This window comes from Pelobates fuscus, chromosome 13, assembly GCF_036172605.1.
Source record: "Pelobates fuscus isolate aPelFus1 chromosome 13, aPelFus1.pri, whole genome shotgun sequence".
Lineage (NCBI taxonomy): Eukaryota > Metazoa > Chordata > Amphibia > Anura > Pelobatidae > Pelobates > Pelobates fuscus.
This window is the reverse complement of record NC_086329.1, coordinates 15,692,299-15,711,720: the sequence shown is the minus strand read 5'-3', so window position 1 is coordinate 15,711,720 and position 19,422 is coordinate 15,692,299. Positions and strand designations below refer to the sequence as shown.

Genomic DNA, 19,422 nt, shown 5'->3' with positions numbered 1-19,422 from the left:
TCAAGTAAAGGGCTGCAATAGGAGGGGCTCCAAAATCTCAACAGAACGGAGCTAAATTTTGGCTTTATCCAAGTAACCCCCAAGGAAAAACAAACTACACAAGTTTAAGAATATAAATATATTTAAAAAAAAAAAAAAAAAAACTGCAGCAGCAACAATTAGCATCTAAATAAAACATGGACAATACAAAAACCTTCTTAGTTCAAGCATTCTAGTTGCAAAATAAAATATTCAGATGGAATTATTGAAGTGTCGTTGACAGTTTTCAGGCTAATTTTTGGCACAATGTATTACATTTGTTGGATTTTTTGTGCCCAAACTTTTTTTATATGTACCATTTTTTTTTATATGTACCATTTTTTTTTATATGTACCATTTTTTTTTATATGTACCATTTTTTTTATATGTACCATTTTTTTCACACCTGCAAAAGATTTATAAATATTTTTGACAGAAAAGTGTCCGTTTTTTTTTTTTTGGTTTTTGCGGTTGATCCAAAAGAAGGCAAAAAAAACCAAAAAACAGTTTGAAGCATTTCCAATAATGCACCTGTATACCCAATAATGGCCTACTCAGGATGTGTACCCAGTTTTAGGTTCTACAGGTTTCGAATCAGTGGTAAGCAAAGTCCTATAGCCTCCAATAAACTTGTGTCTATTATACCATTCACTAAAAAAGAGAAACATTTACTGTACAATTTACAAAGTAGCAGAACTATCTAAACTTCACAACTGGCCATTCTAACCATGGGGAAAGTCACCTCTATAATTGGACTCAAGGAAAATGAGATCGTTGTGTTTTCACTGGTTTTCCCTGGAAATAAAAGTAATCTCTTTGGGAATGTAAAGTTTCACTTTGATTGACACACCCTCCCCTGCCCACCCTAAATACAGAGGGAGTGGGGTAGGAGAGGAGGCTCTGTAGCTGGGTGGAGTTATGGTGAGGACTGCTGACAGTGTGCACTGATTCACTCACTCACACACACACACCCATTGCATTCCTCACTGTCTGCAGGCACAATACAATGTGTACACATTCAGTTCACTTCTGATCAGACAGAAGCAGACTGTGACAAGCAAGGGATCATTATCACCATCCATTCTCTCACTGGGGCTCTTTAAGATCTACACTTTGCTGGGAGGTTATGGATTTGATGTGCACATCTGGAAATAATCACTGAGTGACTTACACTATGGAAGACACTGAGAATAAGGTAAGGAATGAGGGACACAAGGTTTATTATTCATGGGGAAAGAACAAGTGAGGTTTGCACAACTTTATGTATTGCATTTCACTTCTAATGGAATTCTAATGGGGAAGATTTGCTTTGGTGTTAACAAAGAGTTAAACTGGAGCAGCAATTAAATGTCACTACTAGAATGGATTGCTAGAACATCAGAAATATTAAGGTGTGTCCTTAATGTGGAAATTAGTCAGCTCAAATATGCAGTAAAAAGAAATCTCTCTCTGTGGGAATTACAGAATACAAGCACCGTTGAAGAGGTAGTGTATGCATGGAACAGTGTGCAGGCACAGTTCATAAGTAATACAGTTATTTCATTTATAATGACTTGTGGTATAAGGAAATTTGGGTTATGATTTTAGATGCAAACAAGGAGAGAAATACCTAAAAGCTGAAATGTAGCTGGGAAATATAAGGAGACTACGTGTCCCATGATGCTTTGCCAACAGTTTGTATGGTAAAGCATCATGGATTTTAGAACCTTGTTAACTTATTATAGTCACTTCGGTCATAGTGGTACCCACCTTGCTGAATAGCATAGATTTAGCTTTTGGAAAAAGCAGAACAGTTAATGAGCCTATCTGTGCACATTTAAAATTTTAATTAAAAATTCCAACCCTGTCAAGAGATATACAGAGACAAAGTAAGGATGACTTTCTTAGATACTTGGGTTGAGGTACACAGCTACAGCTGTAGGTAATTGGCTCTGTCTATGGAAGAACCCGCAGTCTCGCAGGATCCTCCATAGACCTCAATGCTGTAGTCTTGCACATGCGCGAAAGTTCAGCAGTTATGGCGGCTCCTGGTGCTGAAGATGGTCACGCCTACAAAGGACAACTTCAGGTAAGTAAATCTCACCTTTACCTGCCTCACCCGCCCCTCCTCTGCCTCTGGACTGCCAGCTACAATGTCACAGTGAGGGGTCTACGCAAATTCCGCAATGTCCCCAGACTGTGACAGTGCAGCATTAATAAAGTGAGACTTCAAAATGAATTTAAACTGAATTTAAAATCTAAGGGCACATTTTCCAGCCATCTAAATACATAGTGGATCGAAAGAATTCTTCGGTTCAGCTATTGTGACTTTAAATTTGAAAATCACTCTAGTAAATAACTCTGTTAAAGTTTGGCTGGCACTTCGGTTTCTAGATCAAGGCAAACGTTCTGATTCTCAGATAATTCAGAGCAATTTTCAAACATTAGAAGCCATCCCATCCTTCTTACAACACCAGTAATTTCTTATGGGACTCCAAGACTAGAATTAAGTGACTTCCTAGATATTAACTTTTTTTCCGTTAAATTCTACGAACTCCTCCCCCGTGCCAAAAGCCTAAAATTGATTTCCAAGTTGTTTTATTCCACCCCCTGCGTCAGATGACTAAACCACTTGAATACAGATATAAATATTGTAAAAGTCTAGCTAGTTGCAATTATTAATCTTCACCTTTTATTTTCATAGCACTGACATACACACAAGTAGCTAATGACAAATTTCAGCCAATAAAAAGAACACAATGTGACAATGGCCTTATTCAGCTTATCTGTTTAGTTTCAGAGCCAGATGTTTAAGCTACTAGCAAGATTCTATCAAGGTCTGCTACCTAACAGATAGCATGGGGTTGTCAGGGTCAGTAATACGGTTTGTGAACTGTTAAGATGCTAAAAGGAATTAGAAAAGTTCTTGTAGAAAGGGAATTCTCCAATTCTTAACAAGTTATAAAATGCAAACTAATAATTCGTAGTTATGGAAGCAGCAGGCTATGGTGTGTGATTTTATATAATATATATATATATGTATATAATGAAAATTTATATTTGGAGCGGTTATCCAATCATCATTATAAACCATGAAGCACCAACATATTGTGTAGCCATGTACAATGGGTATACACAGATACAAGGAAATAAAACATGATAAGCTATCAGAAACACATTTCGGAGGGTCTCGTTAAGCAAGCTTACAATATGGAGAAACACTGCATTGATATCAGTACATTAGTTGGGAGGTGGAGGGGGTTTCCATTGAGAAATGGTATTTTATTCTATCATAAAATTGAGAGTCCAATTAAACATGTTTGTAATCTAAGAAAACAATAAATTGATGTAAATTTGTGTTTCCATTGAGAAAGGAGAATTCATTCTTGTGTTTAAAGTGGAACTTGTTTTTTGTTTGGCGTTTGTTTGTTTGTTTGTTTTTTTGTTTACATATACCTGTGGTAATAATTATTCATTTTATTTGTCAAAGCTAAATGGAGAAACTCGGGACAGTGACTGAGCAAATTGTATAATAAACTTACAGGCAGCTCCAGATTTGCGATTGTTTTGTAATGATAATCTAAATTATGGTATTTATTTACCAAACACTTAGTTACCACAGCCAATTGTACCAAGGTAAAAATATTCTCACCACAGGAAAAAAGGGATACTGTTAAATTAAGGTTTCCCAAAATACTGCTTACAAACATGTTCAGAGATACATCTTGGCATTCGAGGCAGCACATTTGGACACACTGTACTTACTACATGTAAATGAATATGTAAATATTGTTTCATTTCCTTATGTAAACGTTGCGAATACTGTGATACAAGTCTAGGCCCAGGCCTGAAAACCACAGCCATTGGATGTTACATTTGAAATGCTGTTATTTGTGAATTAATACAGATTAAAAAAATAAATAAATAAAGTTCTAGGAGGATGACTAAGAGGGGGAAAAAATTATACTTTTCCCCTCTTAGTCATCTTCCTAGAACATTTTTTTTTTTTTTACTGTTAAAATCCTACCACCCTTTAACATGTGCCAGTCCGTGTTGGAATAAACCTTTAATATGTATTTACCAAAGTAAGAATTGTAAGGAATGAAGAGTGAATTTTACATTTAAGCACAAACCAGCTTCATTGAAAATATTCTCCAAGCCGGCTATGAATTTTGTTGCAATTTTTTTTTTGTGCAATTATTTAAAGGTCACTTTGGAATCCCATCACTTCTCCCTTTAATAAATAATGTAATTAGAGTGTCCGTATAAGACTCACAATGCACCCTCCTCCATACAGCAGCGTGATCTGCAGAAACACCCAACATACTGCCTGTACTTTGTGTTAACTGTTTCAGCCTCCTCAGTTTGTTGCAACTACCCTAACATGGTCAAAGAAAGCAGGCAGTGTATAGAAGCTTTTAGTTTGCAGTGCACCATGGAATGTCTGTAGCTACTTAGCAAATCACAGATAGGGACCCAGATAGGGGCTAGGGACCCGCAGGAAACAAGTTCATATAGAGAGGACGCTGGCATTTTAAATGGGGACCATAATACACAGTGAGAAAATGAATATTAAATATAGTATCATCAGTGAAATACGATTTCCAACCAACAGGTGTTCCTTTCTAAGAAAAAGGTGAGAGACCCCAAAAAATCCAACAAGGTAGTAAGGGCAGGACAGGCTCAGTGATCTTCGGGAACAGAGAATGCCATGTAGCTTAATAACTGACAGGGAATACAATAAGTAGAAAGCGTTACTAAGGCCAGACACAAGATAAGGCCACAGCACTTGGTTACAACAGGAAACTATAGTAGGATGTTAAGAGAATATCAGCCCGTGCACTTTTATAGGAAGCAGGCACCACACCCCAGTCCAACCGTACTCAAACAAATGGTGCCAGAACGAGAGGCCTAGACATGTCGCACAGCCGTAACGCAAGAGCAAAGAAAAGTATACATTAATGCCCACTGTAGCCAACCATGCATGTTCATGAGCAACGGTAAACTGTAAGTGAGCCAGGTCACAAAGTGAGTGGCCCATACACAAATTACTTTTCAGTCACTTAAAGGGACTTTAAAGTCACCAGAACAACTACAGCTTAATGTAGTTGTTCTGAAGTCTATAGCCTGTCCCTGCAGGCTTTTTAATGTAAACACTGCTCTTCAGAGGAAAGGCAGTGTTTACATTACTGCCTATGGACACTTCTAATGGCAACCACTCAGATGGTCACTAGAGGTTCTTCCTGTGTCAGTGCTGCACGGTGTGCAGCACTGACATTCAGTATCTCCACTTCTTCCATGGAGGCACTGAACGTTCCCCATAGAGATGCATTGATTCACTGGCCAGCACTGTGTTTTGCTGCGCAAAGCATTGGGTTGACTGAGATAATCAAATTTGAAGATATCAACCAAGAAGGTGGAGGCCTGCACAGAGCGAATTACCTTTTTTTAATTAAAGGTCAAGATGGCCGGTGACCTAAGCGACGCATTTAAAAACCTATATAGTGTCAGGAATTCACATGTTTATTCTTGACACTATAGTGTTCCTTTAACCCCTTAAGGACCAAACTTCTGGAATAAAAGGGAATCATGACGTGTCAGACATGTCATGTGTCCTTAAGGGGTTAAATTCCTTTAAGTAATAAATAATGATCAAGTGACCTGAAATAATTGTGGGTTGTGTGAATGATACATAATTCAAAGACGCTGCTTTTCAAATAAAGTAATCTCCAGTCCCGTACAATGGGTGGCACAAAGCAGAGAACACAGTTGTCTCAAATTACATCAGGATTAAAGAAAATGTACTATACAGACAGTTCCACATGAGTAAAGTTTTCAGACAGAGAATGCATAGGAATTAAATATGTCACTTAGATTTTGTTTTGAAATTAAAGGGTTACTCCAAGCACCATTACTATATCAGTGACTTGAAGTGGTCATGGTGCCTGGAGTCTGTATGTGCAGCATACCAACACTGGTATGTGGAATTTAACTCCTTTGCTTCCGGAGCGTTATTGGCGTTTGATACTCAGTACAGAAGTAGAGTTCGGGGTTGGCTAATGTGAATTCTATGCAAATTTCTATGCACAGAGGGGCATTCATTGGCTCAGAGTGGTCAGCTGATAAATGGCCAATTGGATCCGGCAGCTTTGCAGAAACCAGATGTCATCATAGAAAGCAGGTTAGGAGATCTGGACCATTCGAAAACAGTTTGCCCCGTTAGTGGGGTGGGGTGTGAGGGTTAGGATGCTCGGAGTAACCCTGTAAGTCAGTGAATTCCAAGTAGTGACTGCACTACTAACTGTAGTGTCACCATGCAGTGTAACGAGGGGCAGTTGGAAATGTTTGACAGAATGTGCACCATGACAATTAACACACTGCTTAAGATTTATAAAGTCATGGTTTTTAAAAAAAAAACGGTACAAGCACTAAAAGTTGAACAATCACCATGGAAACTAGCAGGTACATTCCATTGGTGACTCCTCCTTTTATACAACTTCCCACTACATTTCATATCATGACACATTGATCCATCACTGCTATTGTGCTTTGCCATTCTATTCACCAAAATGGGTCTTTGCTTCCAATCCCAAGTTATCAAGACTTGTCAGAGGGAATCTACCAATTATAGTATAAATAAATGCACGCACACATCCATTTATTCAGTACATACATATTTATGCTGTTAATAAGTAATGGAGGATGTGAGAATTTATTAAGACAGTCGTAAACCCCTTGCATAATCTTTAACCCCTTAAGGACACGTGACATGTCATAATTCCATTTTATTCCAGAAGTTTGGTCCTTAAGGGGTTAAGGGGACAGTGTGGTCACCATAACAACTTCATCTAAATTAAGTTGTTCTGCAGCCAGAAGGTCCCGAGGTGCACTGTTAACTTAAGGGGTTTAACCGTTCTCAAAGCGTCTCTAGTGGCTGAGCTGGACTGAACCCCGCAATGTGAACACTGCAGTCTCTAAAATACTGATTACTTGACAGGGACAGTGAAACAGAATAAGGAAGAGGAAATATATTAGTAACAAAAAAATCCCCCCCCCCCCCCCCCCAATAGTAATTGATTAGAATCGACGACTGGATTTAGGATTCTAGACCAGGGGTGCCCCAAAAGGTAGATCCCTAAATGTTGTAAAACAAACTCCTATGATGCTTTGCATGTCTTTAGAATGACAAGGCATCATGGGAGCTGTAGTTTTAAAACATCTGGAGATGCGTGTATCAGAATGCAGAGAGTTAACATGTGCTGGCTATGGCTCCCTTATATAAAGAGACAGACTTCCTGCGCAATGAACAAATGAGTCATCTACAGAGCATCCTCACTGAGTCATTGAAAAATCTCCATACAGAATGTTTCTTAGGAACAGAAAGTAAATACATTTCTCAATAACCCGATACATTTAATGTAGCTCCCAGTTATGTAAAAGCTCCTCTAGGTCCCCTAAACCTCTTCTTGCTCTCAGCAGGTTAATCACAACTTATCAGGTGTCCATTTAAGGACATTTGCTGCTAAACCATTCAGCTACGCTGCTCCTTCTGAGATGAACTCTCTCCCCGATGGTTTAGAATGTGCTTCAGTGGAAATATTAAACATTTGGAGAGGCTCAAGAACCCTCTACTTAAGTTAAAATATGTATGGAGAATCTGTATATTGTCAAATCATCCCGAAGTTGAGAAAGGGACCTGCAATAGGTTCTTAATAACACCCAGCATTTGTCGTTTACCTGTGACCTAGAACCTAGAGAGGTGCTTTTAGTCCAAATCATTCTTTCTTTTAGAGAACCACTCTGGGTTACAAACACACCCAACATTTCCTAATTTAAACATGTAAGCTGTGTATGTGATGTAAAAATTTAAGGAGTCATTCTGGAATAGAAGAAAAGTCAGGCATGTGAATGTAAGTATTTATTACATGGTATCTCAAATGGGTTTTTGTTTTTTCCGCATTCTTCTATCCTATTCACTTCCTAAACTGGGCGTTTGGGAACCCAAATTCTGCTTAGCTGAATCAAATAAAATTTAAGATGACATTTTCTGTTATCGGGAAAAAATTGTTCAGCCGAGCCAAATATTCCCGCTGTGCACAAGTTTTATAATTACAAGGCAGTATTTTCCTAATTATATTATATATATAATTTTTATTTTGTTGCTATGGTGTCACATATTGATCTGCAATGTGTGTGAACAAATACAATTACTTAAGTAAGACATAACCGTGCAAGCTAATACAATAATCTGCTGCAACTTCCACTACCTTCCTTCATGACTTTTCATAAATGAAGCAACTTGTGGCCAGGTTTATCATGGGTTTTGAAGGTTGAAACAGAAAGAAACAGAACAAACGGTATGAACAGTGTGTGTGATTGCAAGTAAATGAATGGAAACTCCAATAAACTAATGATGCACCAAAATGAAAATTTTGGGCCGAAGCTTCAGGATGCCCTTGGCCGAAAACCGAAATGGAAAATGATTTTTTTTTCCCCAAATGATTTGTGTAGGTTATATAGTGTGTGTATGGAATATAATGAGGTGTGGGAAAGGGATGTAGTGTGTAGGTTATATAGTGTGTGTACGGAACACAGTGTGTTGTGGGATAGGGATGTAGTTTGTAGGTTATGTAGAGTGTGTAAGGCACATTGTGTGGGGTGAACTAGGGATGTAGTGTGTGTAGGGCACATAGTGTGTGGTGTGATAGGGGTGTAGGGCACATAATGTGGGGTGATAGGGATGTAGTATTGGTAGAACACATAGTGTGGTGTGGGATAGGGATGGCAGAGTGAGGGGGTGACAGAGCATGGGAGGGAGTGACAGGTGGCCGAGTGAGGGAGTGACATGTGGCCGAGTGAGGGGGTGGCAGAGTGAGTGATGGGGTGGCAGTGAGTGAGCGAGTGGCAGTGAGTGAGGGGGTGGCATAGTAAGGGAGGGGGTGCCTAGTGGCAGAGTGTGGGAGGGAGAGGGTGACTGGTGACAGAGGGATGGAGGGGGTGACCGGTGACAGTGACTGAGGGAGGGGGTGACAGAGTGACTGAGGGAGGGAGTGACTGGTGACCGTGTCTGAGGGAGGGGGTGACAGAGTGAGGGGGTGACAGGGCAACTGAGGGAGGGAGTGACTGGTGACAGTGACTGAGGGTGTTTTTTTTTTTTCTGGTGGTCCAGTGTCCTGACTCCCTGGTGATCCGGTGGTCTGTCTCTCCAGTCTGCAGCTCCGCCGGGTGTGAGCAGCAGACTGTGCTGTATCTAGCGATATCCAGAAATCAGGGCATTGCCGTGGTAGCCCGCAGTAACGCACTGATTGGCAAGAGATCGCGAGATACAGCACAGTCTGCAGCTCACACCGGGCAGAGCTACAGACTGTACTGGCTCTCTCCCCGGGCAGACGGGAGGGGCCTTGCACCCGGCTGCACACAGGGCAAGCGGCCGGGCCCCCTCCCAATGTCGGGTCCTCAGTCATGGACCGAGGACCTGACAAGTCACTCTGCCCTACTTTCAGCAGATTGGACCCTTTTTTGGCCGAAATGGGATAGGCCCATCTTCGAGCCCAAAATTTTGGCAGTTGAAATTTTGGTGCATCCCTACAATAAACCTTCCAAAATTGTTGCAAAGATAATCATAGTATGCCGTTTCCAAAATAGTCCATTAGAAACATCCAAAAGAGTAGTACATTTTTCCACATATGTAGAGTATTTGCTCTGATTTTGTAAAACATATTTAAAAGCCAAATCATGTCACGTGGCAAATCTCACAAGACTGCCATAATGAATATGCGTAACTCATTAATGGGTTACACAACCATCAAAACCTTCTGCCCTTATGTTGTTTGGGTGCACAAATCATTCACCTGTAGTCTCACTGCTCAATTCTCTGCCATTTAGGGTAGACCTAATCACACGTCACCTATCTGTAATTCACACAGCTTCCCTGTACACTATCTGAAAATACATGTTCATTTGGAATCTAATCTGCAGAGTATGCTTACTTTAGAAGTTTGCATCTCCTGTTCTGTTAATTGTTTGCTAGTGTTGGCAAATAGCGCTGCCAGCAGCCTCCTACATGAGATTAGATTTAAAAAGAACATTTTTTTAAAAAAATCAAAGCTTCACTGGAAGAAGCAAATCAGAGTGTTGGGCAAAAAATGGCTGGATAAGCTTGACTGCAGAATAGGTAGATTTTAGGAATATAATTATGAAAACCTTGTAAGTGTTTTATTTTATTCCTTTGTGTACAATGTATAAAAATGGGTTATGCTAAGTAATGTGCTACAACTAAAGAGTGAATAAGTTAAAGGATCACTATAGGGTCAGGCACACAAACATGTATTCATGACCCTATAGTGTTAACGCCACCATCTAGCCCCCCTTGGCCCCTCATGCCTCCATAAATATAGTAAAAATCTTACTGTATTCAAGCCAGAAGCTGTAAATCTGCATGCTGTTAGACTCAGAAAAACAAGCAGTCTGCTGACATGTGGTAGCCTGATCCAAATCACAATGCTTCCCCATAGGATTGGCTGAGACTGACAATGAGGAAGATCAGGGGCAGAGCCAGCATGATTCAAACACAGCCCTGGCCAATCAGCATCTCCTCATAGAGATGAATTGAATCAATGAATCTCTATGAGGAAAGTTCAGTGTCTGCATGCAGAGGGAGGAGATACTGAATCACAGGATGCCGTGCAAAGTGCTGCCCTGTGCTCTGCTGACAGCAGATCTGAGTGGATGGAGGCATATTAAAAAAAAAAAAAAAAAACAACAACACACAAAGCCAAGAAGGTACCTGCAATGGCCATTTAAGTGTAAACCCACATTCCAATATCTAAAGGCAAATTTAACCCTGCAATGCAAGTATGGCCATATCTACTAAACACGAATGCTTTAAATTGAGGGTTAAAACCAAAAGACCACTGCACACCGTAAAAATGAAGTGCTTTGGGTGCATTTAGTCGTCCTTTAACTTTTATATTTTAAAAATTGTAATGTAAGTAATAGACACTTTAATACTGAAAAAAATAATAAAATGTATAAAGGAATTATCAAATTATTTATACTGTGGTCAGCCAAGGGCTTTTAATCTTCCTGTTCCATATGTTTGTGGTTTTCCTCTCAAGAACAATTTTTACCACCCAGGGGTTAGTTCACTAGTTAGCAAGCTATGATCCATTTTTAACACCTTCCCCACCCCGTGCCTCTATACAGGGCCGGACTGGCCCACCGGGATACCGGGAAATTTCCCGGTGGGCCGTCGGCACCTGGGGCCGGGCAGACACCTGGGTCTGCTGGCGGCCGCTGGGGCAGGTCTGCTGGCGGCCGCTGGGGGACTTGCACTGGCAGCCGCTGGGGGAGCTGCGCTGGCTCTGCTCTCCCAGCATGCAGCTGAATGAGACCGGTGCCGGAATATGACGTCATATTTCGGCACCGGTCTCATTCAGCAGCGCGAGGGCGGGAGAGCCAGCGCAGCTCCCCCAGCGGCCGCCAGTGCAAGTCCCCCAGCGGCCGCCAGCAGACCTGCCCCAGCAGACCTGCCCCAGCGGCCGCCAGAAGACCTGCCCCAGCGGCCGCCAGAAGACCTGCCCCAACGGCCGCCAGCAGACCTGCCCCAGCGGCCGCCAGCAGAGGTGCCCCTGCCCCAGCAGCCTCCTGCACTGCACGACCCCCTGGCAGGTAGGAGTAATGTGTGTGTGTGTCTGTCTGTGTTATGGTGTCTGTCTGTGTCATGGTGTCTGTCTGTGTGTATGGTGTGTGTGTGTGTGTGTGTGTCTGTGTCATGGTGTGTGTGTCTGTATGGTGTGTGTGTGTGTCTGTGTCATGGTGCGTGTGTCTGTATGGTGTGTGTGTGTCTGTATGGTGTGTGTCTGTCTGTCATGGTGTGTGTGTATGTCTGTGTCATGGTGTGTGTGTATGTCTGTGTCATGGTGTGTGTGTCCGTCATGGTGTGTCTGTCTGTCTGTGTCATGGTGTGTCTGTCTGTCTGTGTCATGGTGTGTGTCTGTATGGTGTGTGTCATGGTGTGTGTCATGGTGTGTGTCTGTCCGTCATGGGGTGTGTCTGTGTCATGGGGTGTGTGTCTGTCTGTGTCATGGTGTGTGTCTGTATGGTGTGTGTCTGTGTCATGGTGTGTGTGTGTGTGTGTGTCTGTCTGTGTTATGGTGTCTGTCTGTATGGTGTGTGTGTGTCTGTCTGGTGTGTGTGTGTCTGTCTGTGTCATGGGGTGTGTGTGTGTCTGTCCGGCATGGTGTGTGTGTCTGTCCGTCATGGTGTGTGTCTGTCTGTGTCATGGTGTGTGTGTCATGGTATATGTGTGTGTGTGTCTGTCTGTGTCATGGTGTGTGTGTCATGGTATATGTGTGTGTGTGTCTGTCTGTGTCATGGTGTGTATCTGTATGGTGTGTATGTGTGTCTGTCTGTGTTATGGTGTCTGTCTGTATGGTGTGTGTATGTGTGTATGTCTGTGTGTGTCTGTCCATCATGGGGTGTGTGTCATGGTATATGTGTGTGTGTCTGTCTGTGTCATGGTGTCTGTCTGTATGGTGTGTGTGTGTGTCTGTCTGTCATGGTGTGTATGTCTGTGTCATGGTGTGTCTGTCCGTCATGGTGTGTGTGTCTGTCTGTGTCATGGTGTGTGTGTCTGTCTGTGTCATGGTGTGTCTGTCCGTCATGGTGTGTGTGTATGTCTGTGTCATGGTGTGTGTGTCTGTCATGGTGTGTGTGTCTGTCATGGTGTGTGTGTCTGTGTCATGGTGTGTGTGTCATGGTATATGTGTGTCTGTCTGTGTCATGGTGTCTGTCTGTATGGTGTGTGTGTGTCTCTGTCATGGGGTGTGTGTGTCTCTGTCATGGTATATGTGTGTTTCTGTGTCTGTCATGGTGTATATGTGTGTTTAAAAATAGTGTTTTTGCTCACCTTTTTTTTTCCCACGCAGCGAGCTGGTCTCCCCTCGACTGGCCCTGCCTCTATGACTGAGATCATCAAGCTTGATGATCTCAGCCAATCCAATGCTTTGCCATTGGATTGGCTGCAAAACGTTACACCAATCAGCCTCTCCTCATAGAGATGCATTGAATCAATGTATCTCTATGGGGAACGTTCAGCACCTACAGAGTGTGGAGGCCCTGAATGTACGTGCACTGACACAGGAAGCACCTCTAGTGACCGTCTGAGTGACTGTCACTAGCGGTGTCACTTTGAAGCAATGTAAACACTGCCTTTTCTCTGAAAAGTCAGTGTTTACGTTGAAAAGCCTGTAGCGACATGCATATATATATATATTACTCAATCATCTGTCATGGCAAGACATAGCCTTACATGTTACACGAGACAATATATGGCGCAGTGACTTATGGGGCTGGCATACATTTTTTATCCAGGGCTGCTTTGTATCCCTAGTCCGGCCCTGCCTCTATAATAGCAATGAGGGCAATCTACTCACATGCAATTACAGGGTGGGTCAAAATTCACACTAGGATTTGACAGGTAAATAACTTAAGCATTCATTGTATGTAATATCACTGAAGTTGGTTCATTAATAAATAAAAAATATATATATTGACTCCTCAAACCCACCCTGTATTTTAGCTGGATGAATAGGCATTTAAACATTTTTATTCTCACAAAGAAAGCTGGGGAGGGGGAGAGCTGTAGAGAGCCTCAATTTGTCAAACTGTTTAAAAAATAATGGACCATAAATTGGTGATGCAACAGAATAGTCTGTAGTGGTTATGGTGCTTGGAAGGTCCCTTTAAAATTTAGTAGCTGTGTAAAACAGCAAAATGTATTCATGTCCTTGACAAAATGCTTTGCTTTATTCACAAGGTTCGCAATGTGCCTGGTAACTGCAACTTTAGGGAAATGTCCTACATCTGGTATTCACTATAGGTAATTCAGAAACACATTCAATGCATTATATAACAAGAATTTGGAGCTAGAACATCAAATTGACCCTGACTGAAGCCAGATATTTAAGTAAAAATCTCATTTTAAAAAATCATTCAAAAATTATTTTTACCATGTTCCCTTCTGTCTGCTTCTACAATTCCCGCGGTAGTCAGGCCCATCTTGTATTCCTGTCGCAGACATTTGGAAACATTTTAAGAGGCCAATTCAAGGAAATTCATGGTATGATTATCAAATCATTGCTAACTCTGCAGAATTCAGTATTTAGTGAATAAACCGTTAACTGTTCAAGCATGCCTGAAGAATCAAAAAAAGTAGACAACTTTGGTGGTTGTCAAGGAAACCTGGCAGTCAGCGTTAGAATGGCAGTTTGACAGATGCTTTATGCAATGTTCACCATGCAGCACTTTGTAGAAGCCAGGATTGAATGTGACTCTGGAATTTCTAGTTAAGGCTATTCGAGAAAGAACATATTTAATGCATGTTTTTAATAAAATAATAACTTGGCTGCTGCACCTTACAGTTATTTTAATGCTGGTTTTCTGTGATTAAAACAATCTTTTCTGGTAATTTGCTTTGAAATGAATGCCACATCTGCCTACCTCCCCAATTGTCCCGATTTCGTCGGGACAGTCCCTATTTTGTGCCCAAATCCCTCTGTCCCTCTTTTCTATACTAATGTCTTTCTTTTCTACGAGCTTTATTTTGTTGGTGTGTAACAGAGCTCCACAGCTATAATACTCCCAGTAATGTGTCTGAGTGTATAACAGAGCCCCACAGCAATAATACTCCTAGTAATGGGTCTGAGTGTATAACAGAGCCCCACAGCAATAATACTCCCAGTAATGTGTCTGAGTGTATAACAGAGCTCCACAGCAATAATACTCCCAGTAATGGGTCTGAGTGTATAACAGAGCCCCACAGCAATAATACTCCTAGTAATGGGTCTGAGTGTATAACAGAGCTCCACAGCAATAATACTCCCAGTAATGTGTCTGAGTGTATAACAGAGCTCCACAGCAATAATACTCCCAGTAATGTGTCTGACTGTATAACAGAGCTCCACAGCAATAATACTCCCAGTAATGTATCTCAGTGTATAACAGAGCTCCACAGCAATAATACTCCCAGTAATGTGTCTGAGGGTATCACATAGCTCCAAAGCAATAATACTCCCAGTAATGTGTCTGATTGTATAACAGAGCTCCACAGCAATAATACTCCCAGTAATGTATCTCAGTGTATAACAGAGCTCCACAGCAATAATACTCCCAGTAATGTGTCTGACTGTATAACAGAGCCCCACAGCAATAATACTCCTAGTAATGGGTCTGAGTGTATAACAGAGCTCCACAGCTATAATACTCCCAGTAATGTGTCTGAGTGTATAACAGAGCCCCACAGCAATAATACTCCCAGTAATGTGTCTGAGTGTATAACAGAGCTCCACAGCAATAATACTCCCAGTAATGTATCTCAGTGTATAACAGAGCTCCACAGCAATAATACTCCCAGTAATGTGTCTGAGGGTATCACAGAGCTCCACAGCAATAATACTCCCAGTAATGTGTCTGATTGTATAACAGAGCTCCACAGCAATATTACTCCCAGTAATGTGTCTGAGTGTATAACAGAGCTCCACAGCAATAATACTCCCAGTAATGTGTCTGAGTGTATAACAGAGCTCCACAGCAATAATACTCCCAGTAATGTGTCTGAGTGTATAACAGAGTTCCACAGTAATAATACTCCTAGTAATGTGTTTGGGTGTATAACAGAGCTCCACAGCAATAATACTCCCAGTAATGTGTCTGAGTGTATAACAGAGCTCCACAGCAATAATACTCCCAGTAATGTGTCTGAGTGTATAACAGAGTACCACAGTAATAATACTCCCAGTAATGTGTCAGAGTGTATAAAAGAGCTCCACAGAAATAATACTTCCAGTAATGTGTCTGTGTGTATAACAGAGCTCCACAGCAATAATACTCCCAGTAATGTGTCTGAGTGTATAACAGAGCTCCACAGCAATAATACTCCCAGTAATGTGTCTGAGTCTATAACAGAGCTCCACAGTAATAATACTTCCAGTAATGTGTCTGTGTGTATAACAGAGCTCCACAGAAATAATACTCCAGTAATGTGTCTTTAACCCCTTGAGGACGCAGGACGGTTCAGGACCGTCATCGGCATTTTTGCGTTGCCGACCGACGACGGTCCTGAACCGTCCTAAATTTAAAATGTACTTACCCGATCGCCGTCGTTCCCCCGGCGGCGATCGGCGGTGCTCCCGGTGTGGGGAGACTGCCTGCAGCCCAGACAGTCTCCCCATGGCGGTTTAGGACCCCTGGGGCCATGTGATCGCCCAACAGGGCGACCACATGGTCACAATAGGTGTCCTAGACTCTGCCTGCAGGGGGACTGTCTGTGCTGACAGGCAGTCTCCCTGCTGCTGTAAAATCATAAAAAAAATTAAAGTTATAGTTAATAAAAAAAATATATTATTATATATGTGTATATATATGATATATAGACATATATTATACCTATATAATATATGTCTATATATCATATATATAATGTCATGCTAAGTGTATTTTTATATTAATATGTACATATATTAATATAAAAATACACTTATAATTAATTTGCACACGTATATATATAATAACTATATATATTGTATATATATATTATTATAAAATACGAATAATAAATAATTTAAATTAAAAAACTTAAAAATAATAATAAAAAATTGAAAAAAAATTATATATCTATACGAAATTTTATTCTAACTGTATTTTGATATTAATATATATATATATTTATATCAAAATACACTTAGAATGAAATTGTATATATATCTATGTATATTTAAATAAATAAAAAGAATGCGAACTATTCATATGTCGATATACAAAATTACATAAATAATTATATAAATATACACGTAGACTTCAAATATATAAATATGCATATATATTTAAATTCTACGTGCGTATTTAGGTAATATTTTGACATAATTAAGTTATTTTATTGATTGCAATTTAAGGGACCTGCCTGCCAACCGAGGCCGAAAGACCAGAGAATTTAATTTGCTATCACTGTATTTTACCCTGTAACGTTCTACGACACCCTAAAACATGTACATGGGGGGTACTGTTTTACTCGGGAGACTTCGCTGAACACAAATATTAGTGATTCAAAACAGTAAAACATATCACAGCGATGATATTGTCAGTGAAAGTGACTTTTTTTGCATTTTTCACACACAAACAGCACTTTTACTGATGATATAATTGTTGTGATACATTTTCCAGTTTTGAAACACTAATATTTGTGTTCAGCAAAGTCTCCTGAGTAGAACAGGACCCCCCATGTACAGGTTTTATAGCGTTTTTGAAAGTTACAGGGTCAAATATATAGGTCAAATATTTTTACATTGAAAATGGCCAGGTTGGTTACGTTGCCTTTGAGAGCATATGGTAGCCCAGGAATGAGAATTACCCTCATGATGGCATACCATTTGCAAAAGAAGACAACCCAAGGTATTGCAAATGGGGTAAGTCCAGTCGTTTTTAGTAACCACTTAGTCACAAACACTGGCCAAAATTAGCGTTCAATTTAGTTTTTTACTTTTTTCACACACAAACAAATATGAACGCTAACTTTGGCCAGTGTTTGCGACTAAGTGGCTACTAAAAAAGTCTGGACATACCCCATATTGAATACCCTGGGTTGTCTACTTTTAAAAAAATATGTACATGTGGGGTGTTATTTAGCAATTTATGACAGATAACAGTGTTACAATGTCACTATTGATACATTTTAAAAATGTATGTTTTGAAACCGCAATATCCTACTTGTACTTATAGCCCTATAACATGCAAAAAAAAAGCAAAAAGCATGTAAACACTGGGTATTTTTGAACTCAGGACAACATTTTGAATCTATTTAGCAGTTTTTTTCATTCGCTTTTGTAGATGAGTAAAAGATTTTTCACATAAAATTCAAAAAACGTGTATTTTTTTCAATTTTTCATCATATTTTTTCATTTTTTTTAAATTAAATTAGATGAGATTATATAAATAATGGTATGTAAAGAAAGCCCCTTCTGTCCTGAAAAAAACAATATATAATTTGTATGGGAACAGTAAATGAGAGAGCGGAAAATTACAGCTAAACACAAACACCACAAAAGTGTCAAAAAGATGCCTGGTCGCAAATGTACAACATCGCAAAAAAAGTCCAGTCCTTAAGGGGTTAAACTACAATAAAATGTGTTTAGAAATCAGTCTGTATAAATAAGATACATTGTTCTTGTTTCTCAGTACAGCCCTGCCCCACCTGTAAAATTAAAGTGTCCCTCTCGGTGGCATAGCTAGAGCTGATTTTAGACATACTCCCAATGAAAAATGCGTAATTAAAGATTTTTTTCAGGCAGTGGAGTGTTTATTTAAGGAGTTATTACACTGCTGTTCCATTAAAGCACGTTACAATACAGATGCATACGTTTGTAATACCTAAATATACAGAGCGAAGATCGGTTTAATTATAGATAAATTAATGGGCAAGTATTTGAATCAAGGCCAATGCATTGCTCAACCAGATGGCACTTATAGAAATTGTTTTAATGTATAAAAAAGTGTCTGGCAAACACTCTACAAATACACAATATTACTCCACCCTTATCACATGTCTGCTAACAGAGACGCCCAACTCATTTATTTCACAGTATTTCCATTCCTGAGAACAAACGAGATTAAAATATAAACATGCTATCAGATCTCAAACTGGGTTTAGGTTGTAGTAACTGAAACATTCAATTGTGGTAAATTGACAAAATTACAAAATATAAAAATGGCCGATCTAAGCATCATACAGTGCGCCCTCAGCCAATCAAACTGTGTTTCTACTTTGAAACAAATCTCTAAAAATGTGTGGAATTCTTTTAATCGTTTCATTTTTCCTACTGTAAACTATTTATGTCTCACATTGAGTCGCCCACCTTCCGCTTTGATCCTGTATATTTTGTATCTATTCCACAAATATGGGAGATTATTCACTAAACACTGAATGATAATCAATTGAAAAATCGAAAAGCTAAATATAGACAAAAATAGTAGACGAGGAAAAATTCACCAAATCAGCTACAATGAAAACTTGGATATTTTAAATGGACATATTGCAGGGAGAATACTACAGGAGGGGGGGGGGGGGAGAATACTATGGGAGGGGAGGGGGGAGAATACTATGGGAGGGGAGGGGGGTGAGAATACTATGGGAGGGGGGGGGAGAATACTATGGGAGGGGAGGGGGGAGAGAATACTATGGGAGGGGAGGGGGGAGAGAATACTATGGGAGGGGGGAGAGAATACTATGGGAGGGGAGGGGGAGAGAATACTACGGGAGGGGAGGGGGGAGAATACTATGGGAGGGGAGGGGGGAGAATACTATGGGAGGGGAGGGGAGGGGGGAGAATACTATGGGAGGGGAGGGGGGTGAGAATACTATGGGAGGGGAGG

General features: G+C 40.4%; 1 protein-coding gene across 2 annotated transcripts in view; it reads left to right on the top strand.

The window, feature by feature from the left end:
* Positions 1-974: 974 nt before the first annotated feature.
* INF2 (inverted formin 2) overlaps positions 975-19,422 on the top strand; it is a 71,861-nt gene continuing 53,413 nt past the window's right edge. For both annotated transcript variants that reach the window (XM_063439961.1, XM_063439960.1), the window contains exon 1: positions 975-1,213. In XM_063439961.1, the coding sequence (XP_063296031.1) occupies positions 1,193-1,213 (21 nt within the window). In that variant the 5' untranslated portion in view covers positions 975-1,192. The remainder of the gene's footprint in view (positions 1,214-19,422) is intronic.